Source organism: Cetorhinus maximus, chromosome 25, assembly GCF_964194155.1.
Source record: "Cetorhinus maximus chromosome 25, sCetMax3.hap1.1, whole genome shotgun sequence".
Classification (NCBI taxonomy): Eukaryota; Metazoa; Chordata; class Chondrichthyes; order Lamniformes; family Cetorhinidae; genus Cetorhinus; species Cetorhinus maximus.
In genome coordinates this window covers 11605306-11626030 of record NC_135903.1, presented here as the reverse complement: position 1 = coordinate 11626030, position 20725 = coordinate 11605306, and the positions used below count along the sequence as shown (strand labels likewise).

The 20725-nt window shown below is 42.8% G+C and overlaps 2 protein-coding genes across 4 annotated transcripts in view; one reads left to right on the top strand and one right to left on the bottom strand.

Annotated features, from left to right (window-relative positions):
• Positions 1-4354, bottom strand: part of LOC144667672 (uncharacterized) — a 49793-nt gene extending 45439 nt beyond the window's left edge. The window contains exon 1 of the mRNA XM_078529128.1: positions 4345-4354. The gene's annotated coding sequence lies outside the window, so the exon portion shown is untranslated. The remainder of the gene's footprint in view (positions 1-4344) is intronic.
• Positions 1-17653, top strand: part of LOC144667884 (sorting nexin-11-like) — a 117181-nt gene extending 99528 nt beyond the window's left edge. For 2 of the 3 annotated variants that reach the window (XM_078529456.1, XM_078529457.1), the window contains exons 8-9: positions 13489-13689; positions 15129-17653. In XM_078529456.1, coding sequence (XP_078385582.1) covers positions 13489-13689; positions 15129-15219 — 292 coding nt within the window. In that variant the 3' untranslated portion in view covers positions 15220-17653. Of the gene's footprint in view, positions 1-13488; positions 13690-15128 lie in introns of those variants that run through there. The other variant, XM_078529458.1, reaches the window with a different exon arrangement.
• Positions 17654-20725: the final 3072 nt, after the last annotated feature.

Below are 20725 nucleotides of genomic sequence, written 5' to 3'. Positions count from 1 at the left end.
TCTCCTCTTTCTGCATAATGTGTTAAATATTTCCTTTTCAAGTATTTATCCAGTCCCTTTTTGAAAGTTATTACAGTACTGAATCTGGTTCCACAGCCCTTTCAGGCAGAACATTTCAGGTGCAGAACCATTCAGACCAAGGATGCTTTAGGTTTCTCGTGTGAGCTGTGCAGATGCCAGTCAAATGACAGTTAGAGCATTAGAATTAATTTCAAAATGAAGATTAAAAGATTAGCCAGGGTTCGTCTTCTAGTCATGATCCAGTGATTGCTTTTATGTGTGTTGGGTGAGTATAAGCGCAGCCTCAGCTCTACCTCTATGGTCTCATCTCCCACTGACATGCAGGGAAAGGTTTTCTATTTCTTTAAGATAAAAGCAAAATACTGCGGATGCTGGAAATCTGATGAAGAGTCATACCGACTAGAAACGTTAACTGTGTTCCTCTCTGCAGATGCTGTCAGACCTGCTGAGTTTTTCCAGCTATTTTAGTTTTTGTTTTCTATTTCTTTGCTTGTCAGTTTGCAATTTTCTGCCCATTATAAGTGGAAAACCCCAGCCTGTATGTGCAGGCTCACAGATCATAGAATCTTACAGCACAGAAGGAGACCATTCAGCCCATCCTGTCTGTGTCAGTTCTTTGGAAGAGCAATCCAATTACAGCATCACAATTAGTCCAACTACCCTGATTGCCGAATGTTGCGGTACCGGCTGGTCATTTTGACCCCCTGCCCTGGATTTTGCCACAAAAATCCAGAGAATGCTGATCGATTTCTTCTGGGACAAAAGGCTGCACAGGGTTGCTGCTGAGGCTCTGAGTCTCCCACTTAGGGAGGGAGGTCAGGCACTAATGTGCCTACGCACCCAGGTGGTGACTTTCCGTCATCAGGACCTGTAGCGATACCTTTACGTAAGAGCCTCCTCCGAGATGGTGTGCCCTGACGACGCATTTTTCCCACCAGGTGCAAGGTCTGAATTATATTGTGCATCTCCTGTTTGTAGAGCTGAGGGACTTCGTGGCTCCTTGCAGGCGTTGCCTGCCTTTTACCAGGACCTGATCAAAGTCTGGAAACATGGTCGCCTTGCACCGCAACTCTTTTTTTTGCAGTATCTCTTTAAGTGGCTGCTTTTTACTTTGTCCCTGATTTTGTTCATTTAGTTTATCTGGTTTGTAACAAAAGAGTTACCCAGCTCTTTCCCCATTGTCACACTAATCTTTCCTTTTCATATGAAATTGTCTTTCGAAAGTTACCGTTGAATTTGTGGCCATCAGCCTCTCAAGCAGATCATGAAGGGTGAGGTACTAGAAAGCAGCTAGGCTCCAGGAATATTCCAGCATGAGCATCTTCAGGAGAGGAGAGGAGGGAGAAAAGAAAGAACGTGAAAGAAAGAATTATTTGCATTTATACTGTACCTTTTACAACCTCAGGACATTCCTGAAGTAAATTTGAAATGTAGTCACTGTGGTAATGGAGGAAACACAGCAGCCTATTTGCACACAGCAAGCTCCAGCAAACAGTAATGTGTTAATGATCATGTCATCTCTTTTTTAGTGATATTGGTTGAGAGATAAACATTGGCCAGGATATCAGGAAGAACTTCCCTGCTTTTCGAAATAGTGCCTTGAAATATTTTATGTCTATTTGGGAAGGCAGACAGGTTTTAATATCTCCACTGAAAGACAGGACCTCCAACAGTGCAGCATTTCTTCAGTACTGCACTGTCCCATCCTCAATTTTGTGCTCAAGTCTTTGGAGTGGAACTTCAACCCACAGTCTTCTGACTCTTGAAAAGAAGTAGCTTCATTTAGTAGAGATGAAGAGACAGCATGCACCCTGTCCCAGTTTGTCATGGCCATGGAGTTATGTAGACAACGATGTTTCAGACATTCCTACTGATAACTGGGAGTTAGCCGACCTGCTTGTTCTAGTGGTTCCTCCAAGACTTCCTTACTGATGACAGGATGTTTTGTGAATTACTATTGTTGATTAAAGTGGGATCCTCTGCATTTTAATTAGAAATAGAACTGATTGTAAATGTGGTTTTTGATCATTCATCCAAACTTTCAAAACCCACAGCAGGAAATGGGGCAGCACCATTAGAGCATCAACCACTGCAATTCATATGCAGCGCTTTAGGAACATAGGAGCAAGAGTGGGCCATTCAGCCAATCGAGCCTGCTCCGCCTTTCAGTACAACCATGGCTGATCATCCACTTCAATGCCTTTTTCCCACACTGTCCCCATATACCTTTATTTCATTGGTATTTAGAAATCTGTCAATCTCTGCTTTAAACATAATCAGTGACTGAGCTTCCACAGCCCTCTGGGGTAGAGAATTCCAAAGATTCACAACCCTCTGAGTGAAAGAAAATTCTCCTCATCTCGGTCTTAAATGGCTTCCCCCTTATTTTGAAATTGTATCCCCTGGTTCTAGGCTCCCCAACCAGAGGAAACATCTTACTTGCATCTACCCTGTCTATCCCTTTAATCATTTTGTCGGTTTCAATGAGATCACCTCTCATCCTTCGAAACTCTAAAGAATACGGGCCCAGTTTCCCCAATCACTCTTCATAGGACAGTCTCACCATCCTGGGAACAAGTCTGGTGAACTTCTTTGCACTCCTCTATGGCAATAATATCCTTCCTAAGGGAAGGGGACCAAAACTGCACACAGTACTCCAGGTGCGGTCTAACCAATGTTCTATACAATTGAAACAAGAATTTGCTACTTCTGTACTCAAATCCTCTTGCGATAAAGGCTATCATGTTATTAGCCTTCCTAATTATTTTCTGCACCTGCATGTTAGCTTTCAGTGCCTTATTGATGAGGATACCCAGATCCCTTTGTATATCTACACTTTCTAATCTCTTACCATTTCGGAAATACTTTGCACATCTGTTCCTTCTACCAAAGCGAATAAACTCACATTTTTCCACATTATATTCCATCTGCCGTGTTCTTGGCCATCACCAGGTCTGTCTAAATCCTCTTGAAGCTGCTTTGCATCTTCCTCACAACACACATTCCCACCTAGCTTTGCGTCATCCTCAAACTTGGAAATATTACATTTGGTTCCCACATCTAAATCATTGATATATATTGTGAACAGCTGGGGCCCAAGTACTGATCCTTGAGGTACCCCACTAGGCATAGCCTATCAATGTGAGAATGACCTGTTCATTCCTACACTTTGTTTTCTGCCTGTTAACCAATCCTTAACCCATGCCAGTATATTACCTCCTATCCCTTGTCCTTTAATTTTGCTAACCAACCTCCTGTGGGGGACTTCATCAAAGCCTTCTGAAAATCCAAGTATACCACATCCTCTTTATCGATTCTGTTAATAACATCCTCAAAAACTTCAACAGGTTCATCAAACATGATTTCCCATTCATAAATCCAGTTTAATGCCAAGAAAACTTATGATCTGGAATGCACTACCAGAAAGGATGATGGAAGCAGATTCAGCAATAACTTTCAAAAAGGCATTTGGAGAAATACTGAAAGGGGAAACGTTTTGTATGGTTATGGGGAAAGGGCAGTGGAACAGGTCTAACTAGATAGCTCTTTCAAGGATTGGCATAGGCACAATGAGATGAATGGCCTTCTTCCATGCTGTATCACTCTCTGATTCTCTATTCTTCATTTACATGTCAACTTTAATCACTTCATGACACTTCACAGCTTTACAAATTGCTTTAGAGTCAATTAAGTACTTTTGAATTGTAGCCACAGTTGAGTGCAGGAAAATGTGGCAGCCAGTTTGACAGAACAAGCTCCCACAAATAGATATTGAGCAGATCTGCTTTAGGTGTTGGTTGAGGGACAATTATTGGCCAGGACACTGGGGAGAACTTTGCTGCTCTCCTTTGAATAGTGCCATGGGATCTTTTACATCCACCTGAGAGGGCAGATGATGCCTTGGTTTACTCAAAAACCAGCATCTCCAACATTGTAGCACTTCCTGGAGTATCAATCTAGATTATGTGCTCAACTCCCTAGAGTGGGACTTGAACCCATGACCTCTTGACTTCGAGGTGAGAGTGCTGCCCTCTGAGCCATGGCTGAATCATTTTGTTGGCTGAAAATAACTGCCTTGATTTCCACTCTCCCTGAAGCCCATTCATTGCCCAGACTTCAAGTAACTACAGAAAGGTGTCCGGTTCCCCATTTGAATCCGTTTTATCCTTCTGTTTCAACCCCACCCCCACCGCCTCCACTTCACCTCCCCCAGAGTGAGAACTTTGCTTGACTGCTTTCACTGACACGTTGTTGTGGAACACCCCAATCCCCTATCCAGCCTATGCTGCTTATCATGAACATTGGAAAGCCTGTTTGACTCACCTTAGTAATGCCTCTGATGCTCCTACACACTGGCTGCAAGAGACTCGCACACAGCTAATAATGTGGAGTCTGTTTTATCTGTTTAGATCACATCCTGTCTGGAATTAAAGCAGACAGAATTAATCTTAAACTTCCTGCCTGGGGGAGGATAAAACTGAAACACAGCAACACACAGCCTAATTCAGTGTGAAGCTAAACAAAGCCAGGAGCTGTTTTTCAAGATCGTTTTAAAAAAAGAAGCCAGTCCAACTCTAAAAGCTTGAATTTTTTTCCCTGAAAGGTGAAATGTTTATTTTTCTTCTCTCCCCTGCATTACAGCACAGAAACAAAAAGTGCCGACTTCTGCTGAAATACAAATTCACAAGAGCCATTGGGCACCCGCATGGTCACCTTTTGCAAGCTAAACCCAGCAGCTATCATCTACATATGCACAGTGTCTTTAATGGGCTAAGATACTTCATGAAGGAGAATGGGATGGTGAGCAATAGGACAATTAGTGGGGGGGAATGCCCAAACACAACCAAAAAAGCAGGTTTTAGGGAGGCAGCTCTTTGTGGTGAGGAAGAGATTTAGTGAGACAAGCCGATGGCCTAATGAGTGTCATCAGATTATTAAAGTAATTGGGGTGAACACAGACCAGATGTTGACCTGATACCAACGCCCTTTAAGGGGTCATTGGATAGTGATCACTGCTTTTCCAGAATCTAGCCCAGGAATGCTTGAGGCTAACTATAGCAACCCAGCTGAGACAGGATAACTATATGTGTCCAGTACACAGTGGGTAGGAACATAGGAAAAGGAGAAGGCCATTCATCCCTTTAAACCTGTTCTGCCATTCAGTTAGGTCATGGCTGATCTGTATCTTCACTATCTACTCACCTTGGTTCCCTTATTTAATACCCTTACCAATGTTCCCTCTAACTTCTGTATGCCATGTGCGGCCAGCTTGTTGCACTGGTTGTCTCTTTAAGATTAATCCGTGGCCACACATACGTGCATCTTAAAGAGAATGTTGCTTGTGCACAGCTCTTTCTGCACAAGTTAAGAGAACGTTGACCCTCATCCAACAAAAAATTTGCCAGAGTTACTTTTGAAATCTGCAATTGACCTAGTCTTTTTGAGGAGCAAGTTCTAGATTTCCATGACCCTTAATGTGAAGAAGTGCATCTTGACATTATCCCTGATGGGCCTAGCTCTAATTTTAAGATTATTTCTCCTTGTTTTGGTTCCCCCCACCAGAAGAAGTAATTTACACTGGGAACAAGTCACTTCTGGCTGGTACTGTAGGTTCATGTGTGTCTCAATGTTAACTCCTGTACATGTACAGTACCATCTGAGTAAAGTGGAGTGACTCACGCCATGGTAAGGTATTAAAGCTGGGCTTAAGCTGTTAGGGGAGTGTCAGCCTTTCAAGTGCCCTTAAAAGGTGATCCTGTACCCTGAAGAGCTAACCTGCCTTGAATTAATTCTGTTGATTATTTTACACTGTTGTAATATCTCCTTTTTTAATAGGATTGGGTTAAAACCCAATAACGGCTATAATCTGTTTGCTCCTACATGCTTTCTAAATCAGGCAGAGACTGTAAGATGGAGGAGCCACTGGGTGCTTGCATTAATGAACAGATAACCTGTTAGAAACAAGAGCGCTAACAAGTAAAGCACTGTCCAGAAACCTTTCGGGACTTTTCTTACATGATAAGTTTTCAGTAAAAGTGTCAGCAATGGTGTCTGTTAAATGAGCAAAAACAAAAAAAGAAAATTAAAACCACAACACAGAGAAGAGGCCAGTGAGACACATCTGGTGTAGCAGTAAGCTTGCAGGCTCATTGTGTGGCCTTTGCTGAGTAAGGCAATCTTAGGGGAACTGCAATTCTTCTCAGTGTCCTTCCCTGGCCTCAAGCTTTCCCTATCTCTGTAACCTCCAGCCCCACAACTCTCCAAAATTTCTGCATCCTCCAATTCTGACCACTTGCACATCCCCAATTTTAATTTTTCCACTACGGCAGCTGCCAGACCCTAAGAATTTCCTCCCCAAATCTCTCCATCCCCTACCTCTTTTTTCCTTTAAGTCGCTCTTTAAGACCTACATCTTTGACCAAGCTTTTGGTCACCTGTCCTAATATCTCTTTCTGTGGCTTTGTGGCGAATTTTGACTAATAATGATCTTCTGTAGTGCCTTAGGACATTTTACTATACTAGTGACACTATATTAATGCAAGTTGTTGTTGTAAGCTGTTGTTGGAGCAGGAAGAAGGATAAAGTAGGCAGGTGTACCTGCCCCTGACCACTATCCAGTGATATTTATTGGAAAGTGCATGTGGCAGGACAAATCCGACTGGGATCTGATGCCCCCCCCACCCCCCCCCCAATAGTCAAATAAGCTGCTGGCTTGCAATCCTTGATTTTCCAATTGGTGTTAAAATAATGCTAACAGTTCCAAATCTCCAAACCTCATTGGCTCGAGTAAGACATGAAGAATGGCTGCTTAACTGCAATGCAGGAGGGCAGTTAGTGCCTTTGGGACCTTACTCCTGTGAGAGTCAACCAGCATCTTTAGGAGATCCAAAAAGACTTGGAGGCCTATGTGCATAAATCATTAAAATGCAATGAACAGGTATAGAAAATAATCAGAAAGGCTAATGGTATGCTTTTCTTTATACCTAGCGGACTAGCATACAAAGGCATAGAAGTTATGCTGCAGCTATACAAACTCCACACCTTAGGAAGTATATATTGGCCTTGGAGGAAGAGCAGCATAAATTTATCAAAAAGATACCTGGACATCAAGGGATAAATCACAAGGATAGATTGCACAAACTAGGGTTGCACTCCCTGGAATTTAGAAGATCAAGAGATGTCTTTCATCAAAATTGTCAAGATATTAAGGCAAATTGCTAGGGTAGGTGGAGAGAATCTATTTCTGATCTATTTCTGCTAGTCAGGGAGTCTAGGAGTACAGGATATATCCTAAAAATTAGAGTCAGCTCTTTCAGAAATTTTAGGAAATATCTCCACATGCAAAGGATGGTAGAAATTTGGAGCTCTTCCACAAACAGCTATTGATGCTAGATGAATTGTTAATTTTAAATGAGATTTTTGTCAACCATAGGTATTAAGGGATATGAGATAAAAGCAGATGTATGGAGTTAGGTCACAGACCAGCCATGATTTCACTGGATGGCTGAACAAGCTTGAGGGGTAAAATGGCCTCGTCCTGTCCCTGTGAAAGTTAGGACAGACAAAAAACACAGAAGGGAAAATAATCTGAAGAAGAATTTACCTGGAGTTTTCTTGTTGTGATTGAGCAAGGTTTAATTCCATTTTGCATCTGTGCAGTCAGTGAACCTGTTTTCATGTATGTGGGACACACCTCTTGTGTGGAAAGGTACTGTGAAACAACATTAATTCCTGCACTCACTGGCACTTTCTGTAGTATGACATTTCATTGAGGAGATGCTGTCAGCAAAAATAATCATCCTCTATGTCAAAGAATAAATACAGCAAATGCAGGTTACTTCAGGACAGAGTACAATTTATTAAGCGCTGAACCATACAATGGCCATTGGGAGGAGATCACGACGGATCTGCTCGAAGTTACAGTGTTCAACAAGCAGTATTTATACAGTACAATTACGTGACTCCAGCATATTTACATAGTGATCTTATTAACATGAGGATCTTATTAACTTGCCCTTCTTTATTCTCTTATAATTATATCTATGTTAGCTAATTGATTTTGCTTACCCATACAGTTTCTTGATCATCCCTTATCTCTTCTAACAATGTACTATTCATTCCTTGAGACAACATCTGTTTGTGTTATACGGACTCGCAACGTTAACTGTGTTCCTCTCCGCAGATGCTGTCAGACCTGCTGAGTTTTTTCAGGTATTTTTATTTTTGTTTTGGATTTCCAGCATCCGCAGTTTTTTGCATTTATCTGTTTGTGTTTATTGTGTCATGTATCCTTTTTATCTACTCTTTGCCTAACCTTTGATCTCAGGACATTTCACGTGTCCAGGCTTGTTCTTCTTATTTTTTTTGTTCTTGCTTCCCTTTATAATTTAACCCTTTAGATGATTTTTCTTTCTCACCTAATTATAGCTCCCATTTCCACTTCTTGCTCCCTTTGACTAATGTCAAATACGCTTCCTCAAGATCTCTGGGCAACCTGCGTTTCTCCTTAACTATTGTCTCAGAATGTGTGCAATACTATAAGAAATACCCATTCCAAGCTACCCAGACAACCGATTAACAGGATAGGCCACTTTGCAAGGTGTTAATGAATCGACTCCATAGTGTGAGCTGAGCAAGAAGTCATGGCATGTACCCTTCTTCGAAGCAGTTTGGTTTTTACAATATTGCAAGTGCCATTCAGTTTTGACCTATCTGAGTTCACAACTTGCCCTGGTGAAATCACAAGACAAGCCCTCTGGGTTGATAGGCTGGTACCATAGGTACTTCATTGCTGTACCCATTCAAACATTTGGCCTGAGCCCAATCCTGTACTCAGCACCATCCATACATGCACAACACGGGCCAGTGCTACACCACGCTGCTTATTGTAACAAACCTTCACAGTAAATAAGATAAAAGATATCACACCTTTCACAACCTCTGGGCATTTGAAAATGTTTTATGGCCAATTAAATACTTTTCAAGCATCATTATATTTTAATGTAGAAAACGTAGTGGCTAATTTGTGCGCAGCAATCCCCTATAAATGCAGATAATGATCAGATACTCTGTTCCATTGATGTTGATTGAATTATTGGCTTGGAGGCCAGGAAGAAGTCCCTGCTCTTCTTCGAACTACTGCCATGGAATGTTTTTATTTTCAAATCCCTCCATGTCCTTGCTCCTGCCTATCTCTAACCTCCAGACGGTGACTGCCACTGGCAACTCCCCACATTCGTAACCTCACTCTCAGCTGGGTTAACAACAGGATCACTACATTTGGGTCAGAAAGGGAAAAATCCAGAGTTTGCATTTTCATTTGAGATACATCAGCCTCTGGTGGGTGTGTTTACATGTTGCTCACATGGTCAAATAGCACAGTGACATTCCTGTCTGATCCCACATGTGAAGAATAGCCATTGGGCCAAGAGGATTCCCTTTTGGAGGATTACCATCTCAGTGGAGATGTATCCAGCAAGAGTCAGTGTCTTCAAAGAAGGAAGGGAGAAATAAGGGAAAATATTTGCTCGGCTAGGAGAAGGGTACTGGAACTTCCAGTGCTTAAAGTTCTCATGTCTTGAGAATGCTGAGTATCGGGGCTCAAGTGAGAGTTGGCTTTCTGAGTAATTAGTTATCCATCAGCCGATTCATATTCAGAAAAGTGAGACTGAAGGAGATATTAAATCTTCTGCTTAAACTTGCATTATGTGCATGGACTATGAAACTATATAGTTAATACAATTACCCCAAGGCTCCAAAATAACTTCTGTTTTAAACCCAAGACACTCTTCCTATGCCTGTTTCCTGACACTAATTCATTTTTATCATTTGATCTATGCTACACAGTAAAAGCAAGTTTCAGGTGGATGTGCTCCACCTACTAACAGACTAGTTTGAAGAAATTATCAGCTGCATTTCTCAATTGTGTTTGCTGCTGATTCTGATCTAGGTGAAAAATTCTGGACAGGATGGATTTTATTCTTTACAGTTAATGAAGTACTTTTTGAAGTATAGTCACTGTTGTAATGTAGGGAAAGTGGCAGCCAATTTGCACACAGCAAGTTTTTAGTGATATTAGTTGAGGGATGAATATTGGCCTGGACACTGGGAGAATGCCCCTGTTCTTTAAAATAGTCGCATGGAATCTTTTACATTTGCATGAGAGGGTAAACAGGGCCTCAGTTTAAAGTCTCATCTAAAAGAAGACACCTCCAACAGTGCTGCACAACCACAGTACTGCACTAGAGTGTCAACCTGGATGTTGGTTGAAGTATAAATGTTGGTCAGGATACTGGAGAACCACACCCTACTTTCTTCAAAATTGTGCCGTGGCATCTTTTATGTCTACCTGAGAGGGTAGATGGAATCTTGGTTTAGCCTCTTACAAAAGATGGCGCCTCTGGAGTGGGACTTGAATCTGTAAACTTCTAACAAAGAGCTGAGTGTGCTAACTAACTGAGCTATGGCTGACACCTTAATGATCTTGACACGCTGGGCAAGGAGGAAGTAATCAGCCCTGGTTCCTGGCCTAGGTGTCTATCTAGTGATCCTTGTTGAGAAGTGCGCATGTTGGTTATTTTAGGCAATAATAGATTTCAGGTACAATTGCCATTGCCAACACTCCAGGATTGCCCTGGAGTCCCCAGGAAATAACAACTAACCTCCTGGAGACAAACAATCAGGAAAAGGATCATTTGCTGTAAACAAATTGTGGCTTTTTTTTTGAGTACTTCCATTTACTATTCTAAAATGTATTGGAGATGGCGAAAAAAGGCTGTTCGACTGGGTGGGGCAGTTGGGTTATTGGCTGAAACCTCCAGAAATGTCCCAATCAGAGTTGGAAATCCAAGATACAATGCTCTCCTGTTTGAATATCTTGCTGTCTAGACTTAGACATGTGGAGTGCTTTGTTGAATGGTTACCCTGTAAGAATCAGCAGCTTCAGGAGAAGAATAGAGAAGACTAGAAAATTAAGCTAAACTGCACAACTGATTGCTTGCACTTTGTGGGCTCAGTGGAAATCCACTTGCACTGAAATGGTTTAGCAAATGGGAATTATAATCTTTGCAAAACTTTCTTGCCTGATTTTCCTGACAGAGCAAGCAGGTTGCTTTAATTTTAATTTGTGGAGATGACTGTGTGAATCAGGATATCAATCAGACAAATCTGTGATCAGCTTCCCCCACCCCTGGCTAATGATGTGCTCCAGTATTGCTAAGCGTGTTATGGTTCATTGGAAAATGATCTTATCAGGGTCTGTCTGCTATTCTAAATCAGAAAAGCACTCTCAGACATTTTAAGTGTCACAGCAACCCTCACACAGGGAAATCAACTGACTCTGGCATACTGCAAATCTGATTTAAACCAGTTCTCTGCAGATCACTGTTTAGAAGGGCAAGACAGTTTGTGTTTTCTGTTTGCAATCACTCCTACAAAAATAAATAATCAGACTCAAAGGCTTTGATGGTGCTTCTTTCCTGTGCATCACATCCATATGTAATAACATGAGTAAAATCAAAATGTTTGTATATTTGGATGCAGTTTCAGTGTTTCCTGCTTCTCTGCTGAAGTTGCTATCATTGTGGAGCAAAACTATTTGGGGCGCTTTTACCTGACTGACCATCCTTTATCTCTGGGTTTTTGATGATGAGTCCAGCAGGAGTTTAACCCACGAGGGCCTACTGAGCAGTATCTCACTCTCACTTGATATCTACGCACGGATACCTTTCATCAGGAGTCACTGGACAATCAGGAGCAAGAATCCCAGTTCATGCACCTCACCTACTCCAGCGATACTGAGGACAAGTGCGGTGTGTCAGCAGTGATCAGCTAAATTAACCAAATCCTCTGCTCCTGATCACTGCTCCATGACCCCTGCTGTGTGTGTGTGTGTGTGTGGGTGGGGAGTAAGGACAGAATTGAGCTTAGCTTTAACGCCTTCCCATCACTATCTATGCCTCAAACTACATAGAATCATACCACACAAAAGGAGGCCATTAGGCCCATCATGCCTGTGCTGTCTCTTGGAAAGCTGTCCAAGGAGGCGATGGCGGAGTGGTATTGTGGCTGGGCTAGTAATCCAGACATCCAGGGTAATGCTCTGGGGACCTGGGTTCAAATCCTGCCATGGCAGATGGTGGAATTTGAATCCAATTTAAAAAGAAAATCTGGAGTTAAAAGTCTAATGGTGACCAAGAAACCATTGTCGATTGTTGTAAAAACCCATCTGGTTCACTAATGTCCTTTAGGGAAGGAAACCTGCTGTCCTTAACTGGTCTGGCCTGCATGTGATTCCAGACCCACGACAATGTAGCTGACTCCTAAAAATGCCCTCTGAACAAGGGCAACAAGGGATGGGCAATAAATGCTGGCCTAGCCAGCAATGCCCACATCCCATGAATGAATAATTATTTCCACTTCCCTTCTCTTTTCCTAAAGCCCTGTATCTAGTTCCTTTTCTAATGTTTATCCAGTTCCCATTTTGAAAGTTACTATTGAATCTGCTACCACCGCCCTTTCATTCAGTGCATTCCAGATTGTAACAACTCACTGCATTAATATGGAGGACGGTTACTTGGTATCGCAGCAGCCGGTACACATAGAATGGCCCAGGAAGAGTCGCTACCTTCTGGACATTAAAGGCAAAACTGGAGAGAGGGGAACCCAACCCCGTATATATTACTCAAGTTGTGTATTACTACACGTTTCATACACAGGGTTACATACCTAAGATAAACGACACAGAAACAGGCCATTCGGCCCAACCAGTTCATGCTGGTGCTTATGCTCCACTCAAGCCTCTACCTATCTTTCCTCCTCTACCATCGCAATCCTTTACTCCCTTCTCCCTCATATGCTTGTCTAGCTTCCCTTTAAGTGAATCAATACTATTTGCTTCAAACGCACCCTGCAATAGCAGGTTTTGCATTTTTACCACTCTTTGGGTGAAGAAGTTTCTTCTGAATTCCCTACTGGATTTCTTGGTGACCAGTTGTTCCCTTCCCACTCAGTTTTTCAGCCATGGCTCAGTGGGAAACACTCTCACTTTTGAGTCACACGTTGTGGGATCAAGTCCCACTCCAAAGACTTGAGATCAGAAATCTAGATTGGCACTCCAGGTGCCTCAGTGGGGGAATGCTGAATTGTTAGAGGTGATGTCTTTTGGATGAGACATTAAACCCAAGGTTCAGCCTGCTCTCTCAGATTCCCATTGCACTATTTGGAAGAAGAACAGGGGAGTTCTCCCTGGTGTCAAGGCCAACATTTAACCTTCAATAAACTTCAACAAAAAAGAAGTTTATATGGGCATTATTACATTGCTATTTGTGGGAACTTTTTTGGCTGCTATGTTTCCCTGTGTTGTAACAGTGACTACACTTCGAAAGTACTTAATTGACTGTTACGCACTTTGAGGTGTCCCAAGGTTGTGAAAGGCACCATATGAATGAGGTTCTTTTCTTCTTTTAGGGTTCTCCACACGATGATCTTTCTGTCCGACAGTCAACTCCACCTCTTCCTGCAGACGCAGCTGCCCACAGCGCAGATTGAGTGTTGTGTCCAGGGGCAAACTCCATTCTCTGTCAACGAGGCCATTCTGGATAACGCCATGTGCAGAAAGAGTGTTCTGCACAGAGAGGGTGCAGAGGCTATTGGCTACGAGTGTGAAAGGTGAGCATTAGGAGGTGGAAAAGGTGATCACTGTAATGCACTTTAACTTTACACCAGCTCGGAATACATGAAACAAATCCAACATTGACTGGTAAAACAGCCAGAGCGGAAATAATCATAGGGAAATTGCTAGAATCCATCATTAAGAATGGTATAGCAAGATACTGGGAAAATCATAATCTGATCAGGCAGTCAACATGGGCTTGTGAAAGGGAAATCATGTTTAGCTAATTTATTAGAGTATTTTGAGGAAGTAACAAGCAAGGTGGATAAAGGGGAACCTCTGGATGTGGTGGACTTGGATTTTCAGAAGACACTTGATAAGGTGCCACATCAAAGGCTGCTACACAAGATAAGGTTACATGGTGTAGGGGGTGACATACTAGCATGGATAAGGGTTTTTTTTTACATCCACCAGAGAGAATAGAGTCTCAGTTTAGCACCTCATCTGAAAGACGGCATCTCTGACAGTGCAGCACACCCTCAGAGCTGCACTAAAGTGTCAGCCTGAAATATATCTTTGGAGTGGGACTTGAACCCACAAACTTCTGACTCAGAACATGAATGTGGCCCACTGAGCCAAGTGGCATGAGTTGATGAGCCAGGATGAAGGAGAGGGAAAACTGAAAAGAAAGATAAGTGACCTGTGGAAATTTAATTATTTAACAACAAATCAGATGAGAATGTGTTTTTGGTGCGATGTTGCCCTGCACTGACACGGAATTATCAGTCCAACTCTTGATCAGATGGCCTGTGAGGAGAAAAAGGAAATCACAAAACAAGGACCTGCTTATCTAAAAGATGGAGGATACTCATCAGCAAGTGTATTTTCTTCTGTCATTTTAAATTCCTCTGTAATTTTAAAACTTAAAACTGTTGGTGCTGGACTCCCATAAAGGCCAAATCGGGTAAGGATGCTGGGTTTCATTTACTAAAGTGAACCATTTGGCTTCAGATTGGAGCCAGGATTTAATTTTGCAGATTTTTAAAAATGAAATTCAAATTCCCAAATTAGGATTTGAGTTCATATTCTCATGATTATTAGCCCAGGGTCTCTGGATTACTAGCCTAGTAATATAACCATTACGTTACCATGCCCCAGTCACTGCACAGCCTGGATTGTGCCCAGGTGAGCAGTAGGTGGCATCTGCTCCTCATCCTCTCTACATCAGTCATATGTTGACACAGGTGATCAGCTGCCTGACTGTATTTCCCTCTCTACATAAGAGAAGCACCTCTCTCATTTGGAATCGTGGGATCAGGAATTATTCAGGTAGGGGATTATAGCGCTGATTCACAGTTCTTCACAATGCAGACTAGCGGTCCAGTGGGTCCTGATTGATGAATTCTGACAGGATAGTGTTAGATGCTGCTAGACTGTGCTTTAAATCTATATGATGTCTCAGGAACTGACTCGTATGCTTTCTGCTTGTGGCCAGCTCACCCTCTCACATTCTGGCGAGTGACATCGAAACCAGTGCCGAAATCCCTGCAACACTGGACGAGCCAGCGGCCTCAGACAGAATATGAGGACCAAGTCGGAATGATATATTGTGTATTATTTTGAAATTACCCAGGTCCTCTGCATGCAATGATGTCCTATCACTCAAATTAGTTAAAATACTGAAGGGATTGAACACAGTCTAATATGTAGCTGTGATCCTGGGCTATGTGATACCAAAATATTGGACTGTCGCCTTGCGAAAGCAATTTTGAATTGATTGACATTTACTGCTTATTTCAGTAACAGGGTAGCAAAATAGGTTAGAGAAGGAATTCCCAGCAAATTCAAAAATGCTTTTTAATGGGGGATATTTGTGGACTGTCTGTGATGGGTGTTGCTTGGCAATAGAGCCTGTGAGCTGGGTGCCTCATCGTCCCATGAGGGAGATATTATGCCTTTGTTACCTCCAGACCCAACTATTCCAGTGGTTCCTGGTCAGCCTCCAACTTTCCATACACCTCATCCAAATGACTGCTGCCTGTACCCTAATTTATACAAAGTCCCATTCACCCGTCACCCCCTGTCCTTGCTGACCTACATTGACCCCCCCCAGTCCAGTGATGCTTTGATTTTAAAATTCTCTACTTTGTTTTCAAATCCCATAAGACATAGGAGCAGAAATTAGGCCATTCAGCCCATCGAGTCTGCTCTGCCATACAATCATGGCTGATAAGTTTCTCAACCCCATTCTCCCGCCTTCTTCCTGTAACCTTTGATCCCCTTACCAATCAAGAACCTATCTATCTCGGTCTTAAATACACTCAATGACCTGGCCTCCAAAGCCTTCAGTGGCAATGAATTCTATAGATTCACCACTCTCTGGCTAAAGAGGTTTCTCCTTATCTCTGTTCTAAAAGGTCTTCCCTTTACTCTGAGGCTGTGCCCTCGGGTCCTAGTCTCTCCTACTAATGGAAACATCTTCCCCACATCCACTCTATCCAGGCCTTTCAGTATTCTCACTCCTCCCTCTCTCTGTAATCACCTCCAGCCTTTCAACCCTCCCAGATCTCTGTACCCTGGCCTCTTACCTAACCACTAGTTTTTATCGCTTCATTATTGGCAGCCATTCTTCAGCTGCCTGGGCCCAGAGCTCTGGAATTCCCTCCCTAAACTCTCCGCCTCTCTACCTCTCCCTCCTTCTCCAAGACACTCCATAAAACTACCTCTTTGACCAAGTTTTTGGTCATCTGACCTAATATCTCTTTAAGCGGCTCTGTTGTCAAATTTTGCCTGATGACGCTCCCTTGAAGCACCTTGCAATGTTTTACAATGTTAAAGGTGCTGTATAAATGCAAGTGTTTGCTGTACAGAGAAGCTACATTGTGCATATCCACAGAGAATGCTTAAGTCCTGTTAAATGGTTGAGTTACCTGTGTGGGTGTGTGTGGAGCAGAGCAATATTTGTTGCACAAATCAATTTTTGTAATGGTCAATTCAATTCTTGCCCATTAGGATTGATAGAACCGGGAATTGAGGAAAATGGCAGAGGGGAGTTTAGAGACAAATGTCCCACCCTCATCCCCACAAACGTCATTAAATCTCCATGACTGAAGGGTGATGGGGACATCAGTGACACCAGGGGAGGTGATTTTTCTGCTTGTAAATCACGTTGTGGCTGTGTGCAGAAGTTGTGATGCTCCTAACTGCAAGAGGTCTGAGCTTGTGGGGTAACTTGTTCCTGAAGAATAAAATGGCATCAAAGGATGACCTGCTTTACAAAGAGGATGCACACACAACAGCCAGAAATCAGGCCAGTAGAAGGAAAATGGAAGACTTATTGTCAAAAAGCCAAAGAAGAGTACCCACTGTTGTAACGTAGGAAACTGGAGCCAACTTGCACACAACAAGGTCCCACATGCAGCATTCTGATAATTATCTGTTTTAATGATGTTAGTTGAGGGATAAATATTGGCCCAGGACAGTCTGCCTTTCTTTTTCGATGGGACCCTGGATTATATGTTCTCCTCTGAAAGATGACGACTCTGACAGTGCAGAACTCCTTCAGTACTGACACTGGGAATCTCAGCTTGCATTTTGTGCTCAAATCCATGGGAGCTTGAACCCACAATAACCTTCTGACTCAGAAGTGAGAGGGTGATTCACTGAGCCACAGCTGGTTTCATTCCCCTTCCCTCCCCACTTCGATTGGATAGACTAATGAAAATGACTGGAGATGTAAACAGAGGTCACAAATGGAGACCCAGTTTTGATGCTGATTTTTAGTTTAAAAAAGGGGACCAGCAGATAGCAGTGCAGTCTGTAGCAAACTAAAAATATACAGAATCCCCATAAAAAGGCCACAGCTTTCACTGTCAGGGTATAACCAGTATAGTTCAGTTGCAACCAGGTCTCTAGAAATGACAAATTAGGTAAATGCTGTTTGTGTATTTTGTTTCAGAGATTGAGAATGTCTGCTAATTAAATAAAGAGAATGCACACAATTATTTAACACAGGACAAAGCAGTCCTCATGATTGAAATCTCATTCACCAGCTTAAACCGCCACCTTCTCAAGGGCAACTAGGGATGGGCAATAAATGCTGGCCCAGCCAGCGAAGCCCACATCCCGTGAATGGATTTTAAAAAATGAACCCCCTCCGTCGCGAGCGCACAGTGGCAGCCGAGCGTACCATCTACAAGATACAATGCAGCAATCGTCAAGGTTCCTTTGATAGGATCTTCCAAGCCGGCCACCAAGACAACCTCTACCACCACAAAGGACAAGTGCAGCAGATGCATAGGAACACCACCACCTGCGAGTTTCCCTCCAAGTCACACACCATACTGATTTGGAAATGTATTGGCCCTTCCTTCATTGCCACTGGGTTAAAATCCTACACTACAGTACCTACACTACACAAACTGCAGCAAGATGGCTCACCACCGCCTCAGATGGGCAATAAGTGCTGGCCATGCCAGTGACACTCGCACCCAGAGAACGCATACTGTAATTAAAGAAAACAGAGAATTGGGAAAGATGCAGAATGGGTAGTTGATCTGATTCTTTTTTTACTCACACAAGGACAAATATACCCCCCAGCATGTAGATTATTTTACTCTAGCTCTCACCTTCCCACAGTGTGCACTTACATCCTAAAACTACGTCACAGGGACACACCAGCTTCACACTCCTTTTTCAACTGACCATTTTCTTCCAGCGGATTACGAATATCCCACAAACTCAACAGAAATGAATACAGCCAAGTGCTGTTCAGGGCTCTAAGACCTGGATGCCTTCAGTCTTGCCTCCTGACATGCCATATTATTATTCGACTGGAATAACTTTTCTAAAAGATAGGACGTATATTTATACAGAACTTCATTACATCTCTCAGCAACAGCTCACAGGGCTGCAGGTAAAAGGATTGAGTTTGACCACTTAATCTGCCTCTGGTTCAGAGAAGAATGCTCACCAGGAGAGCTCCCTGCCTCTCTTCAAATATTGTCATGGGATCTGCAATGTCAACATGAGCAAAGAGATGGGGAATCATAGAATCTTCTAGCACAGAAAGAGGCCATTCAGCCCATTGTGTCTGTGTCAGCTCTTTGAAAGAGTTGTCCAATTTAGTCCCACAGCTTTTTCCCTAAACCTCTGGAAATTAGTTCTCTTCAAGTTTATTGGAATCTGGTGCCACTACCCTTTCAGGTACTGTGTTCCAGATCTTAACAAACCTCTGTGTTTTCAAGTTTACTGTATTGAAGTACACTTCCTCTGATAATATTATAATAATACATGCCTTTTACATATTTTGACATTTGAAAGTGGGAAAAGATTAAAACCTGGAAATCGGTGCTTTTGAAAATCCCAGTGAATTTGTTTGTGATATATGATCTGTGGGATGTGCAGCTGTAAAATAAAGCCTGTACATCATCAACTGGCTGGATAATTTTCCTAGTAACGGCAAATTATTTCCCAATTAGACCTGAAGTGACGATGTCACAGTCATTTATCCATCAACTGTGAACATTATTGCACATCAGCAAGATGGAAACACACTGACACTTGCTATCGACTGACACACAGCCAACATAAGATACACACTCAAGAAACAAAACAAATGGTTCTCCAGTATATGTTATAAATGATAGCAAGGAGAGATTTCCACCCAGTAATCTAATTTTAAGATCCAGAAGATTAGGTTACTGTGTTGCAATCACTCCCTGGTATCCATTAATCCTGCTACTATGCTCCCTTGTGAAATTTGTCACAGTGTTGCTCAGTACTGATGCTATCACAATAATTACTTATATCGTAAAATCATACAGCACAGAACGAGGCCATTCAGCTCAATATACTTCTTTGAAAGAACAATCCATTTCGTCCACTTTTCCCATCCTCTTCCCCCATATCCTGCAATTTTTTTCAAATATTCATCCAATTCCCTTTTGAAAGTGTTACAGACAGGGGAGAGATGATAGGATGGTTTCCCCTTTTTCCACCTCTCGACTGACTACAACGACAGAGGGCATTTAACAGTCAACCACATTGCTGTGGGTCTGGAGTCACATGTAGGCCAGAACAGGTAAGGACAGCATCTCCCCTTGAGTGCTGCAACTCTCAAGAACAGACAGGTTTTCTCATAAGTTTAAAAAAGAAATGTGTTTATTTCGCAGCACCTGAATGTAGTCAGGCAATTTAAACAGCGAGACTTCAGGGCAGCTTAAACAGTGAGACTTCAGCGCAGTTTAAACAGGGAGGCTTCAGGTAGTTTAAACAGTAAGACTTCGGCACGGTTTAAACAGTGAGACTTCGGCGCATTTTAAACAGTGAGACCAGGTAGTTTAAACAGTGAGACTTCGGCGCAGTTTAAACAATGAGACTGCAGGGTAGTTTAAACAGCAAGACTTCAGGCATTTTAAACAGTGAGACTTTGGGGCAATTATGTCAATGAAATAATGTTAAGACATGGCAGGGCAGCTCAGTCACAGCTTCCTGTAGTATATGGGAAGTCGTGGACGCTACCAGTGACCTAGATGACCGCATGTGCAGGAAGTGTCACCAACTGTGGAAACTTGAGCTCCGGGTTTCAGAGCTCCAGTGGCGGCTGGAGTCACTGTGGTGCATCCACAAGGCTGAGAGCACATTCAGAGCGGTGGTCACACCGCAGCTTAGGAACATGGAGGCAGAAAGGGAATGGATGACTATCAGGCAGCCCAAGAGAACCAGACAGGTAGTGCAGGAGACCCCTGAGATCCCGCTGGCTAATTGGTTTTCCGTTTTGGATGCTGGTGAGGGCATTGGTTCCTCAGAGGAGTGCAGTCAGAGCCAAGTTTGTGACATCACAGATGGCTCAGCTGTACAGGAGAGGAGGTAGAAGAGGGGAAGAGCAGTAGTGATAGGGGATTCATTAGTTAGGAGAACAGACAGGCGCTTCTGTGGTCGCAGACGTGATTTCAGGATGGTATTTTGCCTCCCTGGTGCAAGGATCATGGGTATCACCGAGCAGCTACAGAGCATTCTGGAGGGTGAGGGTGCACAGCCAGAGGTCATGGCCTGCATTGGTACCAATGAGATAGGTAGGAAAAGGGATGA